This window comes from Onthophagus taurus, chromosome 1 (genome assembly GCF_036711975.1).
Source record: "Onthophagus taurus isolate NC chromosome 1, IU_Otau_3.0, whole genome shotgun sequence".
NCBI classification, from domain to species: Eukaryota; Metazoa; Arthropoda; class Insecta; order Coleoptera; family Scarabaeidae; genus Onthophagus; species Onthophagus taurus.
The window spans coordinates 15,261,304-15,283,194 of record NC_091966.1 but is presented as its reverse complement, the minus strand read 5'-3'; the positions used below and the strand labels follow the sequence as shown (position 1 = coordinate 15,283,194).

Sequence of the window (21,891 nt, the reverse complement as noted above, 5' to 3'; positions counted from 1 at the left end):
ATAACGTATATTATTTTACGACCTTCATTTAATAATTTTATATTATATAATTATATAAAGTTAGTCATTGTCAAGCTTTAATATAACGAAATATGATTTGAAAATGATCGGAAACAAAGTCCTTTTCAAAACGAACTTTATTATCGTATTCGACCACCCGGACAAATATCGTTTCACGAAAATGGAAAAAAGTTAATTAATCTATCGATTGGGTTACTCAATTACGGCGCTTGAAACGTCCTAAATTTATTTATCTGGTTAGGACGAGGACTATCTTCTCTCTTCAACGACCAGAGATGATATTTAATGCCCTAACGATAATGAGCAAACTGTCGATTGGTGGCTTATGTAAATAGAGGATGTCTGGCACGAAGGTTTCATTAAGCCAACTGAGTCGCGTCGATTTTTATTTTTCTGGTCAGTTTCTTCGTGACTTTTACCATTACCGGTGGTGAATCCACGACACCATGGGTAGCTCACCAAATCGAGGACATTCGCTTCCAGATGTTGTAGAAGATGACGAAGATAACTTATCAACTTGTACTGATCAAACAAATCAATTTCAGGTGTAGTAAAATTATATTAAATATTTTTGATGTAAATTGTTAAAAATTTAAACGAGACTTCTTAATCTACGTTTTAAAATGTCTAAATGTAAAGAACATTTCATCCCATTGCGTAAATAATAAATTTTCCTTATCCCAGCGGGATTTCGTTTAAAAGATACTTTTTAATTCGTTGAAGTCTGGAATCGTCTTGAATTTAAAATAGAAAACGGACTATTTAATCATCATTCATAATTCTTTTATACATCTTTGTGTCCTTCAAAGAATTAAATTTAAGTGATTATTACATTTCTATTTATTTACTAAGCAAACAATGCCGGTAATTGAATTATTAAATGAGTATATCGGGTTTATTATGTTCCTGGTTATATTGGACGTTTCGTTTTATTATATCATAATAATAAAACGTCCTTCAATTTTATTTACCAGGATATAGTAATATCGATTTTCTGACAGAAACTGTCGATTTATCATACTGAATCGTTAGGTAAGTAACATGATAAGTAGATGCAAAAATTGGATGAAATACGATGATGCATTGCAGCAAAATTTTATTTATAAAATTTATGATGTTTTAAAGTCAAGATGATATATGGGAAACTGTACGGGATGGAAGGATCTTTACAACTGTACTACTACTATTTTTACGATAAGTAAAGGCAATAAACAAAATTTATAGTAAAGGGTAAGCCCGTTTCTAATAGCACAAGTTTATACTGATTTATCGAATTACAGTAATCTATTTAAGTTTTTAAATTTAAACTTAGTTGTTTTTCCGAACTGATTTTTATTTGAATTCAAAAATACATTCACACTAATTCGCCATATCAGGTATCCACGATTTCTGAATTATTAATTAATATTCTTTTTCATTATATTGCATCGCAGGATTTATTGTTATTTCACTCGTACTCTCTTGAAGAGAGCCAAGGGCTAGAAATCTTTCTTTTAACCACTTAAGGCATGCCTTTTTAGGTATAATTAAGTACAAGAGCGCCCATGCCTTAAGTGGTTAAGCCCACTTTTACCACCTTTTGATAAATTTGTCTGGAAGATAAATCTAGAACTGCTGTAACCATGGCAACTATCTCCTAGATAGTTTAATAGATAGGCCTTATGTATAGTAGTTTAACAATTAATGGGCTAATCAACAAGGAAGTATACATAATCCAAGAACCTTTCTGCCACTTGATGGTCCCATCCTTTTCTATTTCACTCCAGCTCTGTTGCTTTCCTCCAGCTACTATTTCTGGCTGTCAGTATTTATTTATGACAACGTTCCATGCTTTTTATGGACGATTTTGCTCCTGTTTTATCTCTCTCATCCTCTGCAAGTGTCCCTATCAAGCTAGTTGTCTCTCTTAATGCCAATATATGTAGACTGTATTCCCTAATATTAACATTCCTCGTTTTATCCCTCTTCGTTACTCCTCTTACTCTTTTAAGATAGCGCATTTCCGTTGCTTGTATCTTACACTTTAGTTGTTTTGTTAAGGTCCAAGTTTCGCATATAAAGAGGAGTATTGGTCAGTACATATAAACGTATTGGCAATTTACTGTTCATTGTGTAGTTGATTGACGTCTAATTGTTTTCCATTTTCATCTATCATCAGTCCCAGGTATTGAAAATAATCCATTTGTTCGATGTCCTCCCCCTCATTTCTTACGTGTATATCCTCTGTATCTTCCCCAATCACCATTACTTACAGTAGTTGTTATAGTAAAACATTAGTTTTGCTCTTATTCATTGTCATACCACTTTCTTTCACTACTGCATTTCACGTATCTAGGTTCTTTTGTAGATCATTCCTATTTCGGGCAAATATCTCAATGACATGTGCGAACACCCCTTCAGTTACATGTAACTTTTAAGTTGTCAGCAATCTACTTCTAATTTCTTCGTTAGCAGCTTACATTTCTCGATGACTACGTCCATAAACATGATGAACACGGGCTGACTCCATGACATAATCCTATATTTGCTGTAAATGCTTCCGCTATCAACTTATTTCTTATAACTGTATTGGTATTCATTTCCTATATTCTTTATATTAACATTATCTTTTTTTCTCTCTTTTCTTTCCATTCAAATTTGTTCCAGTCTTTTCCTGAGTATATTGTCGAAAGTTTTTCCTTTTTCCATACTTGCCTTTTTTGTATCTATTTGCTTTATTGTAAGCACGTGGTCTTTCGTATTTCTCCGGATCTAAGCCCGCTTTGTGTCTCCCCCAGCTTCTCTCCATTTTTTAAGTCTAATTGCTGCCTTTAGTTGTTCTTGGCTGTCTCCCTTTTCTCTGATTCTTCTGCTTTGTTCAGTAACTTTCCATAATATTTCGCCCTTCTTAGCATTAATACTTTACACATTTTGTTTCTTTTCTATTTTTAGCGATTTCAGCATCCAATAAAATAGTTTTTGGTTTTTTGCACAACTTCTTTTTTTCTTCTCTTCAAATTTTGTTGTTAATTTTTGGCAGCAGTTACCACTTACTTTGGGTCTCATAATCAATAATCAATAAACATTAGCATATCATGATAATATAGGGAATAGAGTTGATAAACTGTTAATTTAATTCTTCAATTTCCAACATCAATTGTGGGATGTCCCTATTTAATTCTAAGTTAATACAATTTTTATTTCTACTGGATGACTTGAGTTGTAGAGAAATTATGTAAAGTCTAATAACTCTGAAAGTAGTAATGCGCGAGAAAGTATCAAAATTAAATACATGATAAGCAGAATCAAAGCAGAATAAATTGAAAACTAATTCGGCAAATACGTTTCGTATAAATGCACTTTCGTTTAGAAATTCGAGCTAATAGAATCTAAATCCGAGCCAATTCGATAATGCTAATCCAATTCGAATGGTCTTAGTCGTTACTTTGGGAAGTAGTTTCCCCATATAACATTCTCTTATAATGTACAGTCATTTTTATTTTACCCATCGTTTCAGCATTTCTTATTTTCGCCTCTTCTCACTCACACATAATATACGTATATCATTAATAACGTTTTATAGGGTACTTTATACTCTCTCTTGATATTTATATTTTGTAAAATTTTAATCAGTTAACGATGGGAGCTTCTTTATAAATATTTAATATTTTAATACAATCTAGATATTTTAATATTTAGAGCGACAGACCGTAATATAGATTAAAACACGTTAAAGTAGATCAAAGTAATTTTAGTTTGGGCACAAATTGAAAGTTATTGAAAATATTCCAAACCATATTAAGAGTTCATTATGTTATTATTGAATTCAACATTTTGATTTATAATTCAGTTCCATATTTATTTATTTTCAAATAAATTTAAAATCAGGGTTATCACTCATTCAGGATTATATAACAAATTACTTTTAGATGTAATGGAAGTGCATGATATGTTCGTCAATAATGAAATTCACTCCGCAGAATGCTGTCTTTATACTTAATAGGAAGTTTACGTAAATTAAACAAAAACCGGTAGTTTAGAACACCACACATTAACAAAGGGTTAACTCATTGAAGTTATAATTGACTACAACCTTTACTTTATGACGCAACCGTTCCAGATTACATAATGAAATATGGTACACTATCTAAAATTGAATGGAGTGTAATCAGCACCATACACAATTTTTCTACCACCAAAATGTTCTTGATATAAATTTTATTATACCAAATTTCATCGTATAATCTTAAATGGTTGCAAAAAATGTGAAAAATGATGTTTCTAATGCATCTTTAGACGCTTGCAACTTTCCTTAATTCTAGAAAAATCAGGATGTGTTTCATCTTTTTTATTGAGAGCAAATCTGAGCTGCTTTAAGCACTCGTTATTGTATATGATTAACGTTTGACGATCTTGTTCTTCTACCTTTTATATAGCAACACTTCAGTGAAGATTAGAAATGGATTTAATGGAATAACGAACTTAGTCTACGTAGTTCTATATAATATTCATCTAGTTCTAGTCAATAATTTAGTGTTGGGCATAAAGTAATAAAATTATAGCATTTCAGACTCTTGTTCAATGAGGTAACTTCTTTTAAATACCCAAACAGTGCGTATAAAAGTGATACCAGTGAGAATATATCAGATAAAAAAAAATGAAGAGTAAGATGGACGTTGAAGACGTGGAATTGTCAACAATCAAAGACGTATTATCATCAGACGAATCAAGCAGCCCTATGCGTCCATAGTTGGACATAGACTTCCCATATTCTGTTCCATTCAATTCTATTCTGTGCTGTCTGAATCCAATTGTTGGTCATTCTTTTGACGTCTACTTCGTCTGTTCGCCCGAGGTCTCCACTCAAGCAACCGTTTTGTCCACTGCTCTTAACCGCACTTAAGCTTTGCCACAATGTTGACCACAACATTTACGCCAGTTCTTTTTCATAGGTCTTCATTTCGTATATAGTCCCTCAGAGATACATCTAGGATCGACCTCTCCATCCATTTTTGCGTTACTTGGACCCTCCTGGCAGTGACTACCGTTAATGTTAAAGGTCTGGAGTCGTATGTCATAACCGGAACCACGCATTGATTGAAAGCCTTTCTTGGCCCTTTCTATTGAAGGTGTCTCTAAGTTTTCCGTAGGCTGCCCATACGAGTGTGATCCTTCTGTTTAGTTCGCTTGTTTGATTATCTCTCGATACACGAACCTCATAGCCAAGATATACGTAGCTGTCAACCCTCTCAATCTCATTATCCCCAATGTTGATGTTAGAGCTGGAAACAAGATTTGTCATAAATTTTGATTTCTCCTCGTTGATATTTAGCCCGCCTCTTGCACAAACCTCCTTTAAGTCGTTTAGCATTAGTGTAATCTCTCCAAGGCTATCCGAAATAAGAACTATATCTTATAAATGTTATAAATAAGTTTGGTATATCGATAATCGACTCTGCATTCTTGAAATGATTCTTGAAGTGTCATCAACTTAATTTACATTAAATTTTATAAATACCTCTAAATACCCATCTTTGGTACATACCCCGGGATATATATCCAGAAAATTTACCCTTAAAAATAAATACCCGGATATTTAACAACACTGGTCATCACGTTTAAAAAGTAACAACCGACTTGTAATTCTGATATCGTTAAAAGAAAGCTATTTTTAACTTTAATATGTATGTTTACCACAAAATGTTTGAACGCTTTCATCGAGAATACCCTACTGTGTACATAATACTTTGACCGTGTAAAATAACACGACTATTTTTTTTCATAAAAATCGAATATGAGAAGATATACTAATGGACTTATGAACAATTAGCGAAGATATACTAATGGATAATTAGTTAATTTTTCATCAGTGTTTTTGATTCACATTTATTATAAGAATAGTTTTTTGTTACGTTTTTCAAAATGGTTGAAAGTTTACGCAGTGTTAGTTATCGAAATGCAAGAGACATAGTTCACACCTACATTATTAAATTTGCAAAATAGATAAGATGACATTTTCGTATGTTTAATCAATTATTCAAACACAGATTTTTAAGTGCTAAACATCGGACAGCACGATATGTATTTAAATGATTTTCGTTTCAAATCGGTATCTTTTTTAAATAAAATGTTGAGTTGTACTTCGATACTTTTGAACAAGTTGTGAAACCTAATTCGCAAAACATTGAGTGTATTATAACATATTTGTTTTTGTATACTACCACTTCGGCCATTCTGCTCACCTACACATCTGGTATTGACCTAGCACTTGTAACATTACCCATTCAATGGTTTTAATACTGATTTATGCAGTACTGATGTTTACCACAATAAACGGTGCTTTTACCGCAATCTTTGAACCATATTTATTGTATTAGTTGTTAATTATACCGCCCGACGTATTTAACATGAAATACCCAAAATTATTATAACTCAAACTAATTATTTTCTAGAATCATTTTTAGGTCACATTTTCATCATGTGAAAGAAAAATAATAGTGTAAGGTCCGCGTTTATATCTTTGAAATGTTATCATGCGCTGCAAATTAAGGTAACTTCTGTGTGTAATACGTTGTTGTACACATCTATCAATTTTCTTTGTTTATACATTAGGTGTAGTATGGAAAGTCGCGATGGCAGATAAACTTGAAATGGTTTTTATTTACGAAGAATTTGACAGAAATATAACTCTAGCTACTACCTAATACGCAGAATGGTTTGCCCAGAGAAATATGATACATTTTATTATTAATTATTTTTATTTTATTATTATTAGTACAAAATTTTACAGCATTATAAAACAATTTTAAGAAACTAGGGAGGAAAAACAGAAAGTTAATTGGAATGACTTATAATCAACTTTATCGAATTTTTATGTGACTTTACTTCATGATGAATGTTGATGCAATAATATAATTTCAAATTCATTATTAACCTTGTTACTCAACCCTGCACTGGAATAATGTAATACTCTGGAATGCTCTCTAGTTCTAGCATTCTCTGCTAATTCAGAGCACTCTGTTATAGTCCAGGACTACTAACATGGAATATTATACCTTCTTTAAACAACTCTGCTATTCGGGAGTTTTGAACAACTCTGGTGAGCTTTATTATTCTGGAGTACTCTGCTATGGTGGAGAAGTTTCCTAATTTGAAATATGCCTCTAATTTGTGTATTCCTCTAATTTGAAGAATGCTAACTTTACGTACTCTGCTATTTTGAAATTCTGTGGCACTGTCATGTTTGCTTATGGTTAGGAATCCTCTGCTATTCTGATGTACTGTACTCTTCAGGATAACTGTGTTACTATAAATCTGTTTATTTAGTTTACTACACTTAACGATGATTTCATAATAAATACTATGTTACTCACACAGATTGAGTGCGTTGTTACTTTGAAATGTATAGTACTCAGATGTACTCTACCACTTTGATGAAGTCTAATAATTTGGATTTCTCTGCCACTCTGGTGCAATTAACAATTAACTCTTAATCTGCAGTACTCTACTAATTTGAAGTAATCTGTTTCTTTGGATCTCTCTTCTACTTCGGACCAATAAACCACCATTATGAAGTTCTCCTCAACTGCAGTGTTATCTCTCACTTTGATACAGTGGATTACTGAGGATTATTTAGCTACTATACAGAACTCTCAAATACTTTCCTGCTTATGAGGGAACAATTACAATCCCTAGCACAAAGGAGATGGAAGGGCGTCACAGGCCTGTTATTACTCCATCTGCCATACTTACTACAAGACGACTGTCTCTCTAGTAAGAATTAATTGTGCACTGACAGTAACGTACCAACATCATAATGCGAACGTCAGACAGGCAAATTCTTCGTTCGTTAGCACCATCCATTGAATCGGCTCTCAATCTATAAATACTACCAGTATCCGGGCCTGGTGAGGTTTCAAGTGTGAATCAAATTAAGCCACAGGTTTCACTCCTCGTGATACTTTTCTGTCAATTCCTTTAAGTCTCAGCTTTGCAACCACCATTCCTCAGAATTCCAAAAACATTCGTTTCCCGAACAGCAGTCCACCGAGTCGGCATATTGCTAGGCAGTATGAAAGCATTTTTGGTAAATGCTTTTGATTTAGATTTTGTTTGCTTCTTTTTTTCGAGCAATGTCATTTTTTCAACATGCAAATACAAAATGCACCTACTCCACCAAAATCCTCTAAATATCTGGTGTACATAACAAATTTTTGAATGCGTCCACCAGGTTCTGATAATATGTTAACTATCTTTTGATTGAAATAATCTATAACTGTTTTAAAGAACCACATCTATCTTGGCATTGTATAAAGTAAACATATAATGAGCAAATACATGTCCGTGCTCATATAGCCTAAAAAATAGCTAAAATCCAAGAGTTAATCAAGCTTATTAGAAGTCGCATATATCCTTGTATTGTTCTCATATGAAATATTATGGTTTCTACATTTCAGGAATCTGGATCAACAATTGGGTTTTAGTTATGAACTCTATGTCGACCATAATGGATCTTCTCAACACAATTTTATCAATTATAAAACACCATAGATTTATATACAAATAAACCTGGTTTTGAAATAAGCATATTACTTCTTGCCAATCGTACAATAATCGAAATGTATCGTTATGAATCTTAGCAGCAATAACTGTTTGCAGGTGTTTTAGTCACCTGCAAAATTTTGTAGAAATTGAATGAAATTGCAACAATTAACAAAATAAAATTTGTCTCAGCGATAAAGAAAAAACAACAGTTTTTGCTTGACATGTTTCCTTTGTAGTAAAGAGAGATATTTTCCTAGCTTATTCAACTACATATTTGTCATTTGAACATTTCTCTGAAGTACGGAAGAATTATTATTAAGAATTATTGCTGCCGAGCTGAGGGGAGCGGCCCCTCTCGTTACCGCGACCTGTAAGAACGGAAGAATAGTCAAATACTATTATTTCAAAAACTGGGTAAATATAAACCTAAACCAGAATTAAACCAATGAGCTTGGTGTGCTTATTGGTGACACTTTTCCAGAAAACTATACAAAACAGATTACTCGAAGAGGTAAATAGGCAATAAACTTTTACAAACTACTTAGTTTGTAATCTACAATGTTAGAAAATTTAACAAATATTTGACATAATTGAAGATGGGAAAATAATATACACAGTAGTTCTTTTCTTGGCCATGAAACAAACTTTTCAACCCGTATACTGTGGTAAAACAGGCGGTATTAATGTTAGTAAGCGGTCTTGTGTATTTACTTGGTTGTTTGTCCTTCAAAGAATCTTAGAGATGTAAAGAACATCTGACATTTACAGGAACATTGTTTTATACTTAACCGCACGTTTTTTACTAAAATTCACAACTACGTCTAATCATCAATACCATTCTTTTTAATATTTATGTGCACAACATCTCTCAAATTATTGGAGGTAACGTAGCAATATTTACAGATAACACAACTTTGTTTACAAAAGATGAAGAACTATCAACAACAATAAGTCATTTACAAACTATGTAATACCTATGCAACCTAACTAGACATAAATGAACACCAAATTTAAATAATAATAATAATGTATATCTGTACATAAATTGCGAGATAATGAACTCTTCATCGGATTCTTTACAATCTTTCTCTACAACACATTCATTTCTGCATCATCCTTTTTGTAAATTATAATATAGAGAGTATTTTTTTGATATTAACATGTTTATTTCATCACTATACACGTTTTAATATAGTCAAAATTTAGATGATGTTTAAAATGAATTCAGACTTGAACAGGTAAGATCAACAAGTTTAGTTTCAGACTCTTGAGTAGAATTCTCAATGCGTTTACGAAAAAAATGATTTTAATTTTATAATTAAAAACTCAAACTGCAAGAAGTATAGATTGTTCGTGCCATTAAAGATGTGGACTGGGAAAATCCTAAGCGGTCGATATTGGAGCAGAAAATATTAATGGTTCTTTTTGTTCTTAACGATCTTACCTCATGGGTGCCCTTCTCAAAACAATATTTATTAATCATGAATCAGTGGAATGGTAATCAGGATGTGCTTTCGCCATGAAAATGTTTTATAAAAACTATGTTAATCAGTTAATGCGTTATAGTCGGGTTACCTTAAAAATCTGCTCCAAGTAAGAATCCGACGAAAACACCACGAAGTGCTCATACTCCACAAAATAGCGAAACTGTCCGTGTTTTAGCCTTACGAAGTGCAGGACATTGAATTTGTAAGCAAGTAACTGTGGTGTTCTGAGTGAGTGTTAGCTGAAGCCTACAGTTTGGTTTAAAATTTCATCTGCATTTGCTGAAAGAACTGAAAACGATCCATAGCTAGTTGCGATCAAAATTTTATCAATAAATTATGAGAAACATAAGCGAGAGCAATCAGTCAGACCACTAGTTTTGTGAATATGCAGTACGAATCATTCCTTGAAGATAGCTACTCTAATAAAATTTATGAACGCCCATTACACATATACAAAGTAATAGTTTGTTGTGCACTTTCATATGCTCTTCAATACGTGTGTATGTAATATACGAATAAGTAGTGCGATATCGTACACTGCAAAGAAATCAATATCAGCTATGTGAAATTTGTTCCAATTATAATCAAAAATTGTAACACAAAAAGAAGTTACAATGTCAATCTCAATAGTAGATTTGAAAAGTTGCCCTTTTTAAGTTAATTTCAAGACGAGATAAATCTATTCCATTTTAGTTGAAAATCACAAAGTCTTCTCAACACTTGTTAATTCCCATCATGAAGTAAAACATTTTTTACTACATTTTGTGAATTAGTAAAACACATAAAACAAATTAATCCGTCATTGAATATTCACTGCCTCGACAATGAATTTGCATATTTACTCATTTTACATTTGGTGTAAAATCAATATTTCCCACATTCATTTCGAAATTTATCAATTTTCAAGTAGAAAAATAGCAAAATTCGCTTTTTTGAATTAATAAATCCTATTAGTTAAGTAGCCTTCCTTATAGAAGTGCTCCTTTAGAAATTCACTTTATTATTTCGTGAGACCCACGAAACGAACAAACAACACTCTCATTCTTTATTAACCTGTAACACGAAACTATTCAATTGAAACAAATGTTTCGCATAGTTCATGGACACAGTTTGGAAGCAATTACTCTTGATGAAGTTTTGTGCCGGCGGAAATAATTTATTATGACCGATGGACTCTCTTACTACTAAGCAAAATGAGTGAAAATGATAGAACAATAAATTACCGTTTAATTTACAACTTCATATGTCAAAAAAGTATCTTTTATTTTACTTTTCTCTTTTCAGTTACAAATATTGGTTACGCCATATCATTGCGCTGACGGTACAGGTACAGAAATCAAAGTTTCCGGAGGTATTGGAAACGGAAAATCTACATCAAAGAAACTCCCTCCAATACAAAACGCGAAGGGTATGTAGGACACGTAACTACTAATTCGGGTTATTGGGTAATTGGGTACGTAAGTAAGGTCGGCAACGTCGTTCCGGAATCAAAAAACAGGGAACAACGTCGCCGGGGAGCAATTTCGCGAACGAAATTTCGGGACGTTTCCTTCCTGCAATTAAACGAAACGCTTCGCTAAGGGATATTTTTCTTCTTGATCTTTTTGCGTAGGTTGGCGCGTGTGCCCTTCTCATCTCGCAACACAAATGGAAAGGCATCGTTTTCCAAAGCAATCCAAATCCGGGTCTGAAGCTTTTCCCATTGCAAAGCATAGGTTGGGCAACAAGAGAGGAACGAAATTTAACGAAAGTAAGTTTGTTGTTGTTTATTTTCATATAGTTTAGAATGTTAAAATTGTTTGTGCAAGAATTGAATACTGTAAATGATTTAAGTAACAAAATGTGTTATTTCTATAAAACCGAGATAATTTGTAAATTATAACGACTCAATAACTGTGCGATTAAGTGCTCTTTTATGGTCCTATAATCTGAACATTTATTATAGGGAAATTAATTAATTATAATTGTTTATGTTATTATTTCACTTTTATAGCCATTAAAGAAATATTGTGTAGAAACATGATTTTATAAATATCTACGGTTTTATACATAAAAAGCGAAAGTAAAAAAGAAAATAAAAATTATATTGATTCCATAAATAATAACGACCGTACTGTATACATTATGTTACCGAACGTAGAACATAATGAAAAATTTATGATCTCTATAGAATATAAAAGATAGTGTCGGCAGGTTAAAAAAACAACATATGGTATTGTGAGATAATATGTATATGAATAAATTGCATTTTGTTGAGAATTAATCCTCTAATAAATAAAGCGACCTTATTAGGAGTTAATTGATGAATGCTTTTAGCGCTGACCTATATTAAATTTTTGTTGACAATAAATCTACATTAAAAGATCTTTATTTACTACGATAATAAAGAGAAATGTCACAAATTAAGAGACCCTTGCAAACAAAATCAGATAATATTGTGACAAACTGAAATAACTTATATCTCTAAGGGTCGAAATAAAAAGAAAATAAGCAACCGGATATTATTCTTTTCGTATATTTTCCTTTCTCCCCATTTTTGATATTTCAACCTCGCTATTGGTGAGCAACGTTTTAATTTCAAGTTGACATAAATCGTTTGCGGTTGATATTTACAAAGATAACAAAAAATAATAATACCACGAGATTGATAAACGAAAGGTTTTAATCAAAACGTCAAGTTCGTGAAATTAGTTTACGAATTCTGGATAAGTGTCTTAATAATTGGAAAATTATAAAGTCCTTGAAATTATTATTCCCTTTGTAGGTATTCATTTTCATTTTAAAATTAATTCTTCTTTCAATCTTAATTCCGTTTCCTGAACTATGTAAATAATAATGATGTTGGAACAGGAACCCAATTTGAAAGCACAAAAGCTGCTTTTGAATCCACCCTTCCAGTTACCTGCGCATTCGTTTATATCAGCGTTCACTTTACTTTCTCATTAATATTTCACCGATGCCCTTTTTTTCCTTCCCAAAGAGTAGGTATATAAAAGATATTTTTAAGAAAGCTTTTATTGCGCATTTAAGAGGTTTCATTAAAATTGTTACTGAAAACGAGTTAAAGTAGGTATTCAATCTATCTTTCCAATTATTGATGAATACAGCATCTTCTTATGTAATATAACTTCTCTATAAGAACCCTTTTAGTTTTCTTGCTTATTAATTAATTTTACAATCGTCTACAAGAAATTATTTTACCTCGGTTCCAAATCTGAAATGTATTTCGATTTCGAAAATCAGCACCGAATTGCTTGAAATCATATACTTACACTGTAACATTTTGATGTATAATATAATATAACTTAAACTATGTTAGATATAAAGTATTCATTTTCGCCCCCATAATAAATTCTTCGATGGATTAATTAAAAATAAACTTACTCTCTAAATCGAACTACTGCCTAAAGCCGAAGTAACTTTAATTGCAATTTAATTGAAGCACATCAAACAGTTCATGTTCCAGTTTTAAACGCTCTGTGTATCAACATTTCAATTGACAGCTACCGTTTATTGAATTTTATTTTGCGTCGAATATGACGAATAAATTATTTTATAAAACGTTTGCTGTGAAGCTATGAAAAACACAATTAAAGTTATCAACTAGAGCAAAAAAAAAATTAAATTAAATTAAATTGAAAAATTAGGGATGAGTTGAAAATTATTTTAGTATCATAATAAAACAAAAATAATAAATACATTATTTTCTGCACAAAATAATATAAACAGTTTTAAGGCAGAGAGAGTCTCTCTTTCAACAAAATTTATTTAGGCCAACACAAAATAATTACAAGAATAGAAAGAAAAAAATAATAAACGAATTATTATACAAAAGTTGACTCAAAAGGACTATCGACGTAGTATTTCTGCACAGGAGGCAGCGATTTTGTTTTTTATGGTAGTTAATTTTAAAAAAGACAGACAAAATTTAAGAAAAAGGTCGGGTTGTAAGTGTTGAACAGAAAAGGTTCCATGTTTGTGTAAACTATCTATCTGGTTTTGACACTACTTTTCAGCAGGTAAACATCAAGATTAGAATTCCCTGCCATTTTAGCTGTCATAATACCTCCGACTAATCTTTTTTGTGGATTTGCGAGCCATATTTCTGTATGTCATATTAATGCCCAGAGTCTTTATACTTATTTTGATGACTTCTTATATACTTTTGAGTCAAACATATTTGATGTAATCTTGGTTAGTGAAACTTGGTTCAGCCTCTTCCATGTTTGTCTTACCAGGTTATTGTTTATTAAGAAATGATCGTGAATATTCCCGGGGTGGTGGGATTGGGATTTTTATCAGGAATCATTTTCAAACTAAACTGGTGGAATCAACTGATGGATTTCAAGACGAAATGGAATTCTTATTGATTGAGGTTAAGTGTAGTTGTGATAGGTTGCTACTGGGTGTGTTCTACTGTCCAGCAGGAGTGAATTATTTCGACCATTTTGAAGACCTCCTGGAGAGGCATGGGGTTAATTGTGATAGTATTCTGTTAATGGGGGATTTTAACACATGTATTCACAAAATGATACGCGTAGTGAAAAACTTCGATTTATTACATCATCCTTAGACAAAGTTATATTACCCTCCCAACCTACGCATCGTCTGCCATTGTGACAATATCTTCATGATCTCATCATTACGTCCTGTCCAAATAAAATTTTAACACATGGTCAATTACCTGCTGAACAGTTTTCTTGTCATGATCTGATTTATTATGCTGTTCAAGTTCGGCAGCCTGTCGCTTCTCATCGCATGTTCACTTACCGTGATTTTAGGCACATCGATTATGAACACCTCAAATCTGATGCGTTGCTGATTGAATGTCAGCCATTGTATTGTATGCGTGACATTGACTCAAAAGTTAGTTATGACAAAATTATATGTTTGTATAATAAACATACCGCGCTTAAGCAGAGAAAAATAAAGCATTTCTGTGCCCCCTGGCAAAATGATGAGATTAGAGACCTTATGCGTGAACGAAACAGAGCTAAAATGCTTCTTAAACGCAATTCATCGAATATTAACTATGAAAGGTATCATGTACTGCGTAATCGCTGTAATCATAGATGTAAAAATGCGAAGAAAGCATATTTTTACCAGAAATTGACTGGGACTACTCCTAAGACGTTCTGGAAAACTTTAAGGTCTCTTGGTGTCATTGATTCTGTTCCTACACAAGGTGTTGTGGACGGAAATTTTTTATCGAGCCACTTCGCTAAACCACCAGTAACTCATAATACTGCTTCCAAAATCACCTTAATTCAAACTATTGAGACATCTAATCTTATTTCTTCTAGTTTTTCGCTCACTGTGATTGATAGGGACGAGGTGTACAAGGCAGTTACTTATTCTAGTTTTAACAGCGCCGGTGCAGACGGTATTATTGCAAAAAAGTGTATTCTTGTTTTCATTCTCTACGTGGGCTTAGATGTTTCCTTCCTCCTTTTATTCGTCGTAATCTGTGCTACACGTTAATTTTTTTTCCTCATCTAGATTATGCTGATACAGTCTGCACCGATTTATCGATTACACTGTGTGAAAAGTTGCAAAGATTACAGAACAATTATGTTCGTTTCATATTTAATCTGGATCACTATTGCTACATCTCTCCCTATCGTAATAATTTAAAATTGTTAACGTATGACAACCGACGATCCTTTCGTGTATTATTAAATTTGTATAAAATTCTTCATAATCAAACCCCCAGATATTTGTTTAACAATTTCAATTTCTTTTTGTCAGCTCATAACAGATCCACACGATCGCAATCCGATTTGTTTCTCATGTTCCCAATACATCACACCAATACTTATCATAAGTCTTTTACATTGCAAGCGATTTCACTCTGGAACAATCTTCTTGCTGTCATTCGCAATGCTCCTAGCCTTCCATCTTTTAGGGTATCCCTTGCTCATCTATTGTTCTCTCGTCAAGTCTCGTCATACTAAACTTTTTTTAAATGTTTGCGTGTTCTAAAATACTTTGCATGTTTACGTTACTATAATTCGTTTCTTCTTATCAATGTTCCCTTTCCATTCCTTTTCAGATTCTTATAACGCCGTAGGCGATAAATTGATTCATTTGTCTAATACATAATTATGTAATAATACTGACTGTGTTTCCATTTTTTTTTGTAACTCTATAAGGCTTTTCTTATAAATTTGAACTCCTGCCTTCACTCATCTTCAGTAAGCATATTAACTTTATTTCCTTCTCCAGATAAAGCGTGGTTAATCATGAAACAACGCGAATATTAATAATGATCAATATCGTGTAATACAACATTAAACAGTGTAGAACAAGACAAATAATTAACTCATTCATCATTAATGTTGACGTTCTTCATTTCTGATGTAACCCATATTGACAATTATACAGGGTGATTCGCATGTCCTCTACATATCCTGCTCTGTGTCGGGTCTTATGCGAATCAGCCTTTATATAAAACAAGATAAAATTAATTTTTGTAGCTTTTACAAGTAATAAAGAATCCCTTACAACATAAAAGTTCAGGATGTAGCATCAAAGTATAATTCTCTTTGGTCGAAGTATATTTGTGAATTCTATCGTTGCTCTCCACGTAAATAATTCGTAGCCTGGAAATACTTACATTTGGAGGAAACTTATAAAAATATTTATAAAATACTTATAAAAATTAATGTTTACAATTAATATTTGTATTTTAGTTTGTACTAATGTTGTATTTCGTTTGTTAAAAACAAAATAATTTAACCCACATTATCAACTTTAACCATTAAGCTACTCGTGATGAGTATACTCGTTAAAATTCTTACTACGTTCATTTTATTGTGGAGCGGAAAGGTTTCAGGCTTTCGCACAAACTCTAAATATGCAAATTATCTTCTTCATCCGTTTGACCCTTCCAACTAATATCTAAATTAAGTATATCATGATTTAATTCATAATCCATATTAACCAATTAAAAATTAATAAAAATGAAGATGTTTTCTTTGTACCTACTTATATTGGTTATTTATTTTAATTATACAGCTTTATATGTTTCGACTAATAAAAGTCATCCTCAGAAGCTTTCTCGCAAAATCAAAGTAATGAACATTCCAAAGATATTTTGTCACACACTAAAACACCCAAATTAAAATTGAACAGTACATTGTAAAATGGACGAACTTTCTTTGAAACAATCTTTTTTAAAAAGATTTTTATATTTATATTTTAGAATATTCATCACTTTCATTTTGTGACAAAGCTTCTGAGGATGACTTTTATTAGTCGAATCATGTAAAGCTGCATAATTGAAATAAAATAACCAATATAAGTACAAACAAAACATCTTTATTTTTATTAAAATATATCTCTTTAAACAAAATAAAAACTAATACTAATAAGGGTTATACTCGCTTTGGTGTCAGTAACAAAACTAATTAAGGACTTGTCCGTACAATCTGTTTTAGTCTACACAACGATACAACTTTCCTTTGCTATTTCTTTCTTCCCTACATTGGAACAGTCTTAATTAAGTCGTAAAGTTCTTTCAGGATTTCATCTCAAATTTAATTACAGAAATGAGTAACGAAATGTACCCAACATTATATAACGTCAAAACCATCCTAATTTGAACCATTTTTCTTAAAGCATTTTGTATGTATTTGTTATTTTAACATATTTTTGTAATTTTATGAAAAATATAACGAACAGGGAAAACATATAACATAGCTTTTGCTATGTATATAGTACACATTGTTTTTTCTTTTCATTAAATTAAAAAAAAGGATAATAAAAGTTATTATTATTATTATTATATCCGAGGAACACCATACATTTATTTAAAAAAAAACTATTAAACAATATGTAACAAAAAGTCTTTAACACTTTTGCGGCCATAGCGGTCACTGATAACTGCAACACTCTCCACCAAAAGATATCCATGGCCCTAATTGTATTAAATGAACGCAATGGGATAGTAAAAACATATATATGTATAATTGCGTAGCGTTGCTATTAGTTTTGTCACCGTGATTAGTTTTTTCTCTAAAAGTGTTGCCAGATGTGAATTATATTATAAACCTGTATTAATTTGATTAGTTATTATTATATTTTTATTACGCAAAAATTCGCTTTAAGGATAATTTTGTTTTAGATTACATTTATGTCAATAAATTGCCTTTTCATGTATGCGCTGCTACGCGATAATGAAAATAAACGATACATTCTTGGAAAAAGATGTATGCGAAGTTAGCCCCCATTTCTCTAGCCCCCAATTAGGTAACAAGAGAGCACTTCGCCGATTTCGATCCTAATCCTTGGCCAATACGAAAGTGGAAATCACATAAAAAACGTCATTGTTCTATCATTTTCGTGTACTGTTGCAATATATTGACGTTTTAGCGGAATTCTAAAGAGATTTCAAATCGGGCATTTTCATTTTCGTGTTGGTCAAGGATTAAGCTTACGAACGAGAAATTGTTTATCAAAATGGTTCTGTTGTAAAATCAAACATGTAAAATCCTATCTAATTGGAGGCTAGAAAAATGAGGGCTAACTTCGCATAGGTTGGAAAAGTAGTATCTTCCTTTACGCATCTGTCGTAGTTACGGAAAGGACTGCACATTATTTAAATAATGAAAATAATGATTTTGTATAATCACACCGTTTAGCAACTTCCGATATCTGCAGAAGATTATTAATAATATACCTATATATATATAATTTGAAAAAGTTCCTAAATTGTATCTAGAAATATATACAGGGTGATTCAAAAAACCGCTAACAGACTTCTAGGGCATCAAAAATTAAGATGAAAAGTCTTAGTATGGGGTCGCAAATGACTCCTTAACGAGATATAGCGGGTCAAAGTTTCTTTAAAATTAAACATTATCTGCATTAAAAAGCCCTTTTTTAAAAATAGTTTCAACTTCACTGCTAATTTTGTCAAACGGGCAGTATTTTCGTGTAAAGTGATCAATTATCTATCAATTGGTCTCTTACAAAACTTTGATTAAAGCAACAGTTTTTGATTGAATTAACAAATTTTCTACAAACGTGTTTTTCTATTGTTTTGATCAAAGTTTTTTAAGAGACCAATTGATAGATACACGCGTAGAGAGCAATGACGTAGACAATATTTTTAAAAAAGTGCTTTTTATAGCAGATAATGTTTAATTTTAAAGAAACTTTGATCCGCTATACCTCGCCAACGAGGCATTTGCGACCCCATGTATATCAAGACTTTTCATCTTAATTTTTGATGTATTACCTGCCCTAGAAGTCTGTCAGCGGTTTTTTGAATCACCCTGTATATTTCAAAAATATGTTTCAATCAAGAGTAATGCACTCGCTTAACTTTCTGAATTGCTATCGAGCACATGAAAGTAAAATCACTAGTAACTACCGGAAGATTGTCATAGACACTCTTTCTTTATTTATTTATTTGCAGAATCAATTTCTATTCATTAAATATCTAGGTTATGCTTCATGTGATTAGACCCATATGACTGAGGATGCCTTATTGATGCAGAAGAGTACGTCACTCTCCTCACTAGGGGATCCAACATCGCTCTTGGGTGTGACGATCTATCGAGATGAATACTGAGAAGAATTGCGCTTGATACCCATTTCTATATCAGTAACATATAATATATGTGAAAAATGCGCTGTCCTCAGGCTTGGAAGAAATTGCTCATTATATGCACTTTAAATAAAGATTCTTCTCTATTATATCCTACAAGTCATTGGAAATCCTGTAATTGTACAAATTTTTAAGACCAACTTGAATAACAATGTGTTGATTGCGGTCACATACAACAACCTTGCATAGCAATCAGAATTTCAAGTTGCTAAATGTGAAACCGTAATTTGCTCATAAATAGCCCTAGCTGTCAATGTAATTACCGTCAAAAATAAACGATACATTCTTGGAAAAGGATGTATGCGTAGTTAGCCCCCATTTCTCTAGCCCCCAATTAGATAGGATTTTACATGCATAGTATTTTGATTATAACAAGAGAACCAATTCGCCGATTTCGATCCTAATCCTAATCCTTTGACAATACGAAAGTGGAAATCACTTACATGAAAAACGTCATTGTTGTATCATTTTCGTGTACTGTTGCAATATTTTGACGTTTTAGCGGAATTCTAAAGAGATTTCAAATCGGGCATTTCAATTTCGTGTTGGTCAAGGATTAAGCTTACGAACGAGAAATTGTTTATCGAAATTGGTGGAGTGGTTCTCTTGTAAAATCAAACTTGTAAAATCCTAATAGAAATTCCCAAAAGACGATAAGGCAGTTGCCTTATTTTCACCATTTACATTTGTTAATATCTGACAAAAATGTACAACTCATACGTCTAATTTTGAGCCTAGAAGTTACAATTTGCGAACAGAATCAATTTTCTATTAACATTTAAAGAAAACTGCAATATTGCATCGAATGCTTGTCAAAACTTACGATGAGCATGCTCTTGATAAATCAGAGTGCCGTGAAGATGACGCTCAAACGCAACAACATCTTGCGGATCGATTAAATGTGACACGAGAAGCCATACGTTTAAAAGCGTTGGCAAGATCCAGTAGATGGGAAAATGGAAATGGTCTCACATAAACTGAATTAAAAACAGCAAGAAAGCCGAAAAACCGGTTGGGAAATGCTGTTTGTTCGGTAAAAAGAAAAGTCATTTCTACATCAAATTGTTACTGATAATGAAAAACAAATATAGTTTGAGATCGTAAACGTAAACGATCATAGGTAATTCCAGGAAAAACAGCGACTGCAAGACCGCAGGGTTTGATTTATTACGAGCTGCTAAAACCTGAAAGCGTTAAAAATAAGCTGCGAAACCGTTAATACTAAACTATACGGGCAACAAATGATCGAGTACACTTACTTGATCCCTACGCATACATCTTAATCTAGACCTATAATACTATCGTGTTGAACAAACTTGGTACGTACTGATTCTATAACAGTTCTCTCCTACTTTTCAATACGTGGACCGTTGCCATGGATCGATTCTTTAAATTCTCGACGAATTCAATCAAAGTCAAGAATTGTGCAAATCATTTTAAATCCTTAAATAAATTGCGGCGATGCGCCTATAGGAACTGAACATTACCTAGAATAGCGAAGACATCGGTACTGAAAGTTATTATCCGGGTTAGACATTGTATCGTCTATTATTATACTCTTTTTCATCATAAGCAACCAACTCCTCAATAACTTCCCCAATATTCCTCGACTCCAAGAAGGAGTATAATATATAGTAGCCACAAAAGTGATGACCCCACGCAAAAAGAAGGTTGATATCATTTTTCTTATTAGTTGAAGTTTTATTTCTCTATAATGTTCTATTATTTTCTTATGGTATTTAACATTGTAATTTCCAAGATAAGAGGAGTTTCTTCACTCTCTCTTTCTCTCGCGGTTGAGGAAGGATCTGTCACGTCACAGTAAACCTTGTTTGCACACTACAATTCCATATCATTCATGATCACGATTATGTCTCTCATCTATCTTCTTCCCTAGAATAGTACCATGACGGGTTTATTCGCTTCCGTTGCCACAAACACAATATTGTCTGTGAGATATTATCGCATGTTTAAGAGACAGGGATCTTCAACCTTATTACTTTTGGAATGTCAATCCAGGTGCAAATAAGGTTTTGTGTAATGCTGAGTCGTTGATACTCTTGAATTTAGTCAGCCATATGCGGTAGCACAATCAAAAACACAAAAGGCTGGTTTTCGTCGCGAAAAATGACATAATTAAAATATGATTGTAGCTATCACCAAATCACATCCATAATTAATTTTCCACTTGCGTTTAATTATAATACAAAAAGCTTCTTGACGTTCGGGAGGTGTAATTAAAGGTCT

General features: G+C 32.4%; 1 protein-coding gene across 1 annotated transcript in view; it reads left to right on the top strand.

The window, feature by feature from the left end:
- Nucleotides 1-465: 465 nt before the first annotated feature.
- Nucleotides 466-21,891, top strand: part of LOC111422399 (probable 3',5'-cyclic phosphodiesterase pde-5) — a 96,589-nt gene continuing 75,163 nt past the window's right edge. The window contains exons 1-3 of the mRNA XM_071197524.1: nt 466-566; nt 11,316-11,439; nt 11,644-11,781. Of these exons, the coding sequence (XP_071053625.1) occupies nt 468-566; nt 11,316-11,439; nt 11,644-11,781 (361 nt within the window). The 5' untranslated portion in view covers nt 466-467. The remainder of the gene's footprint in view (nt 567-11,315; nt 11,440-11,643; nt 11,782-21,891) is intronic.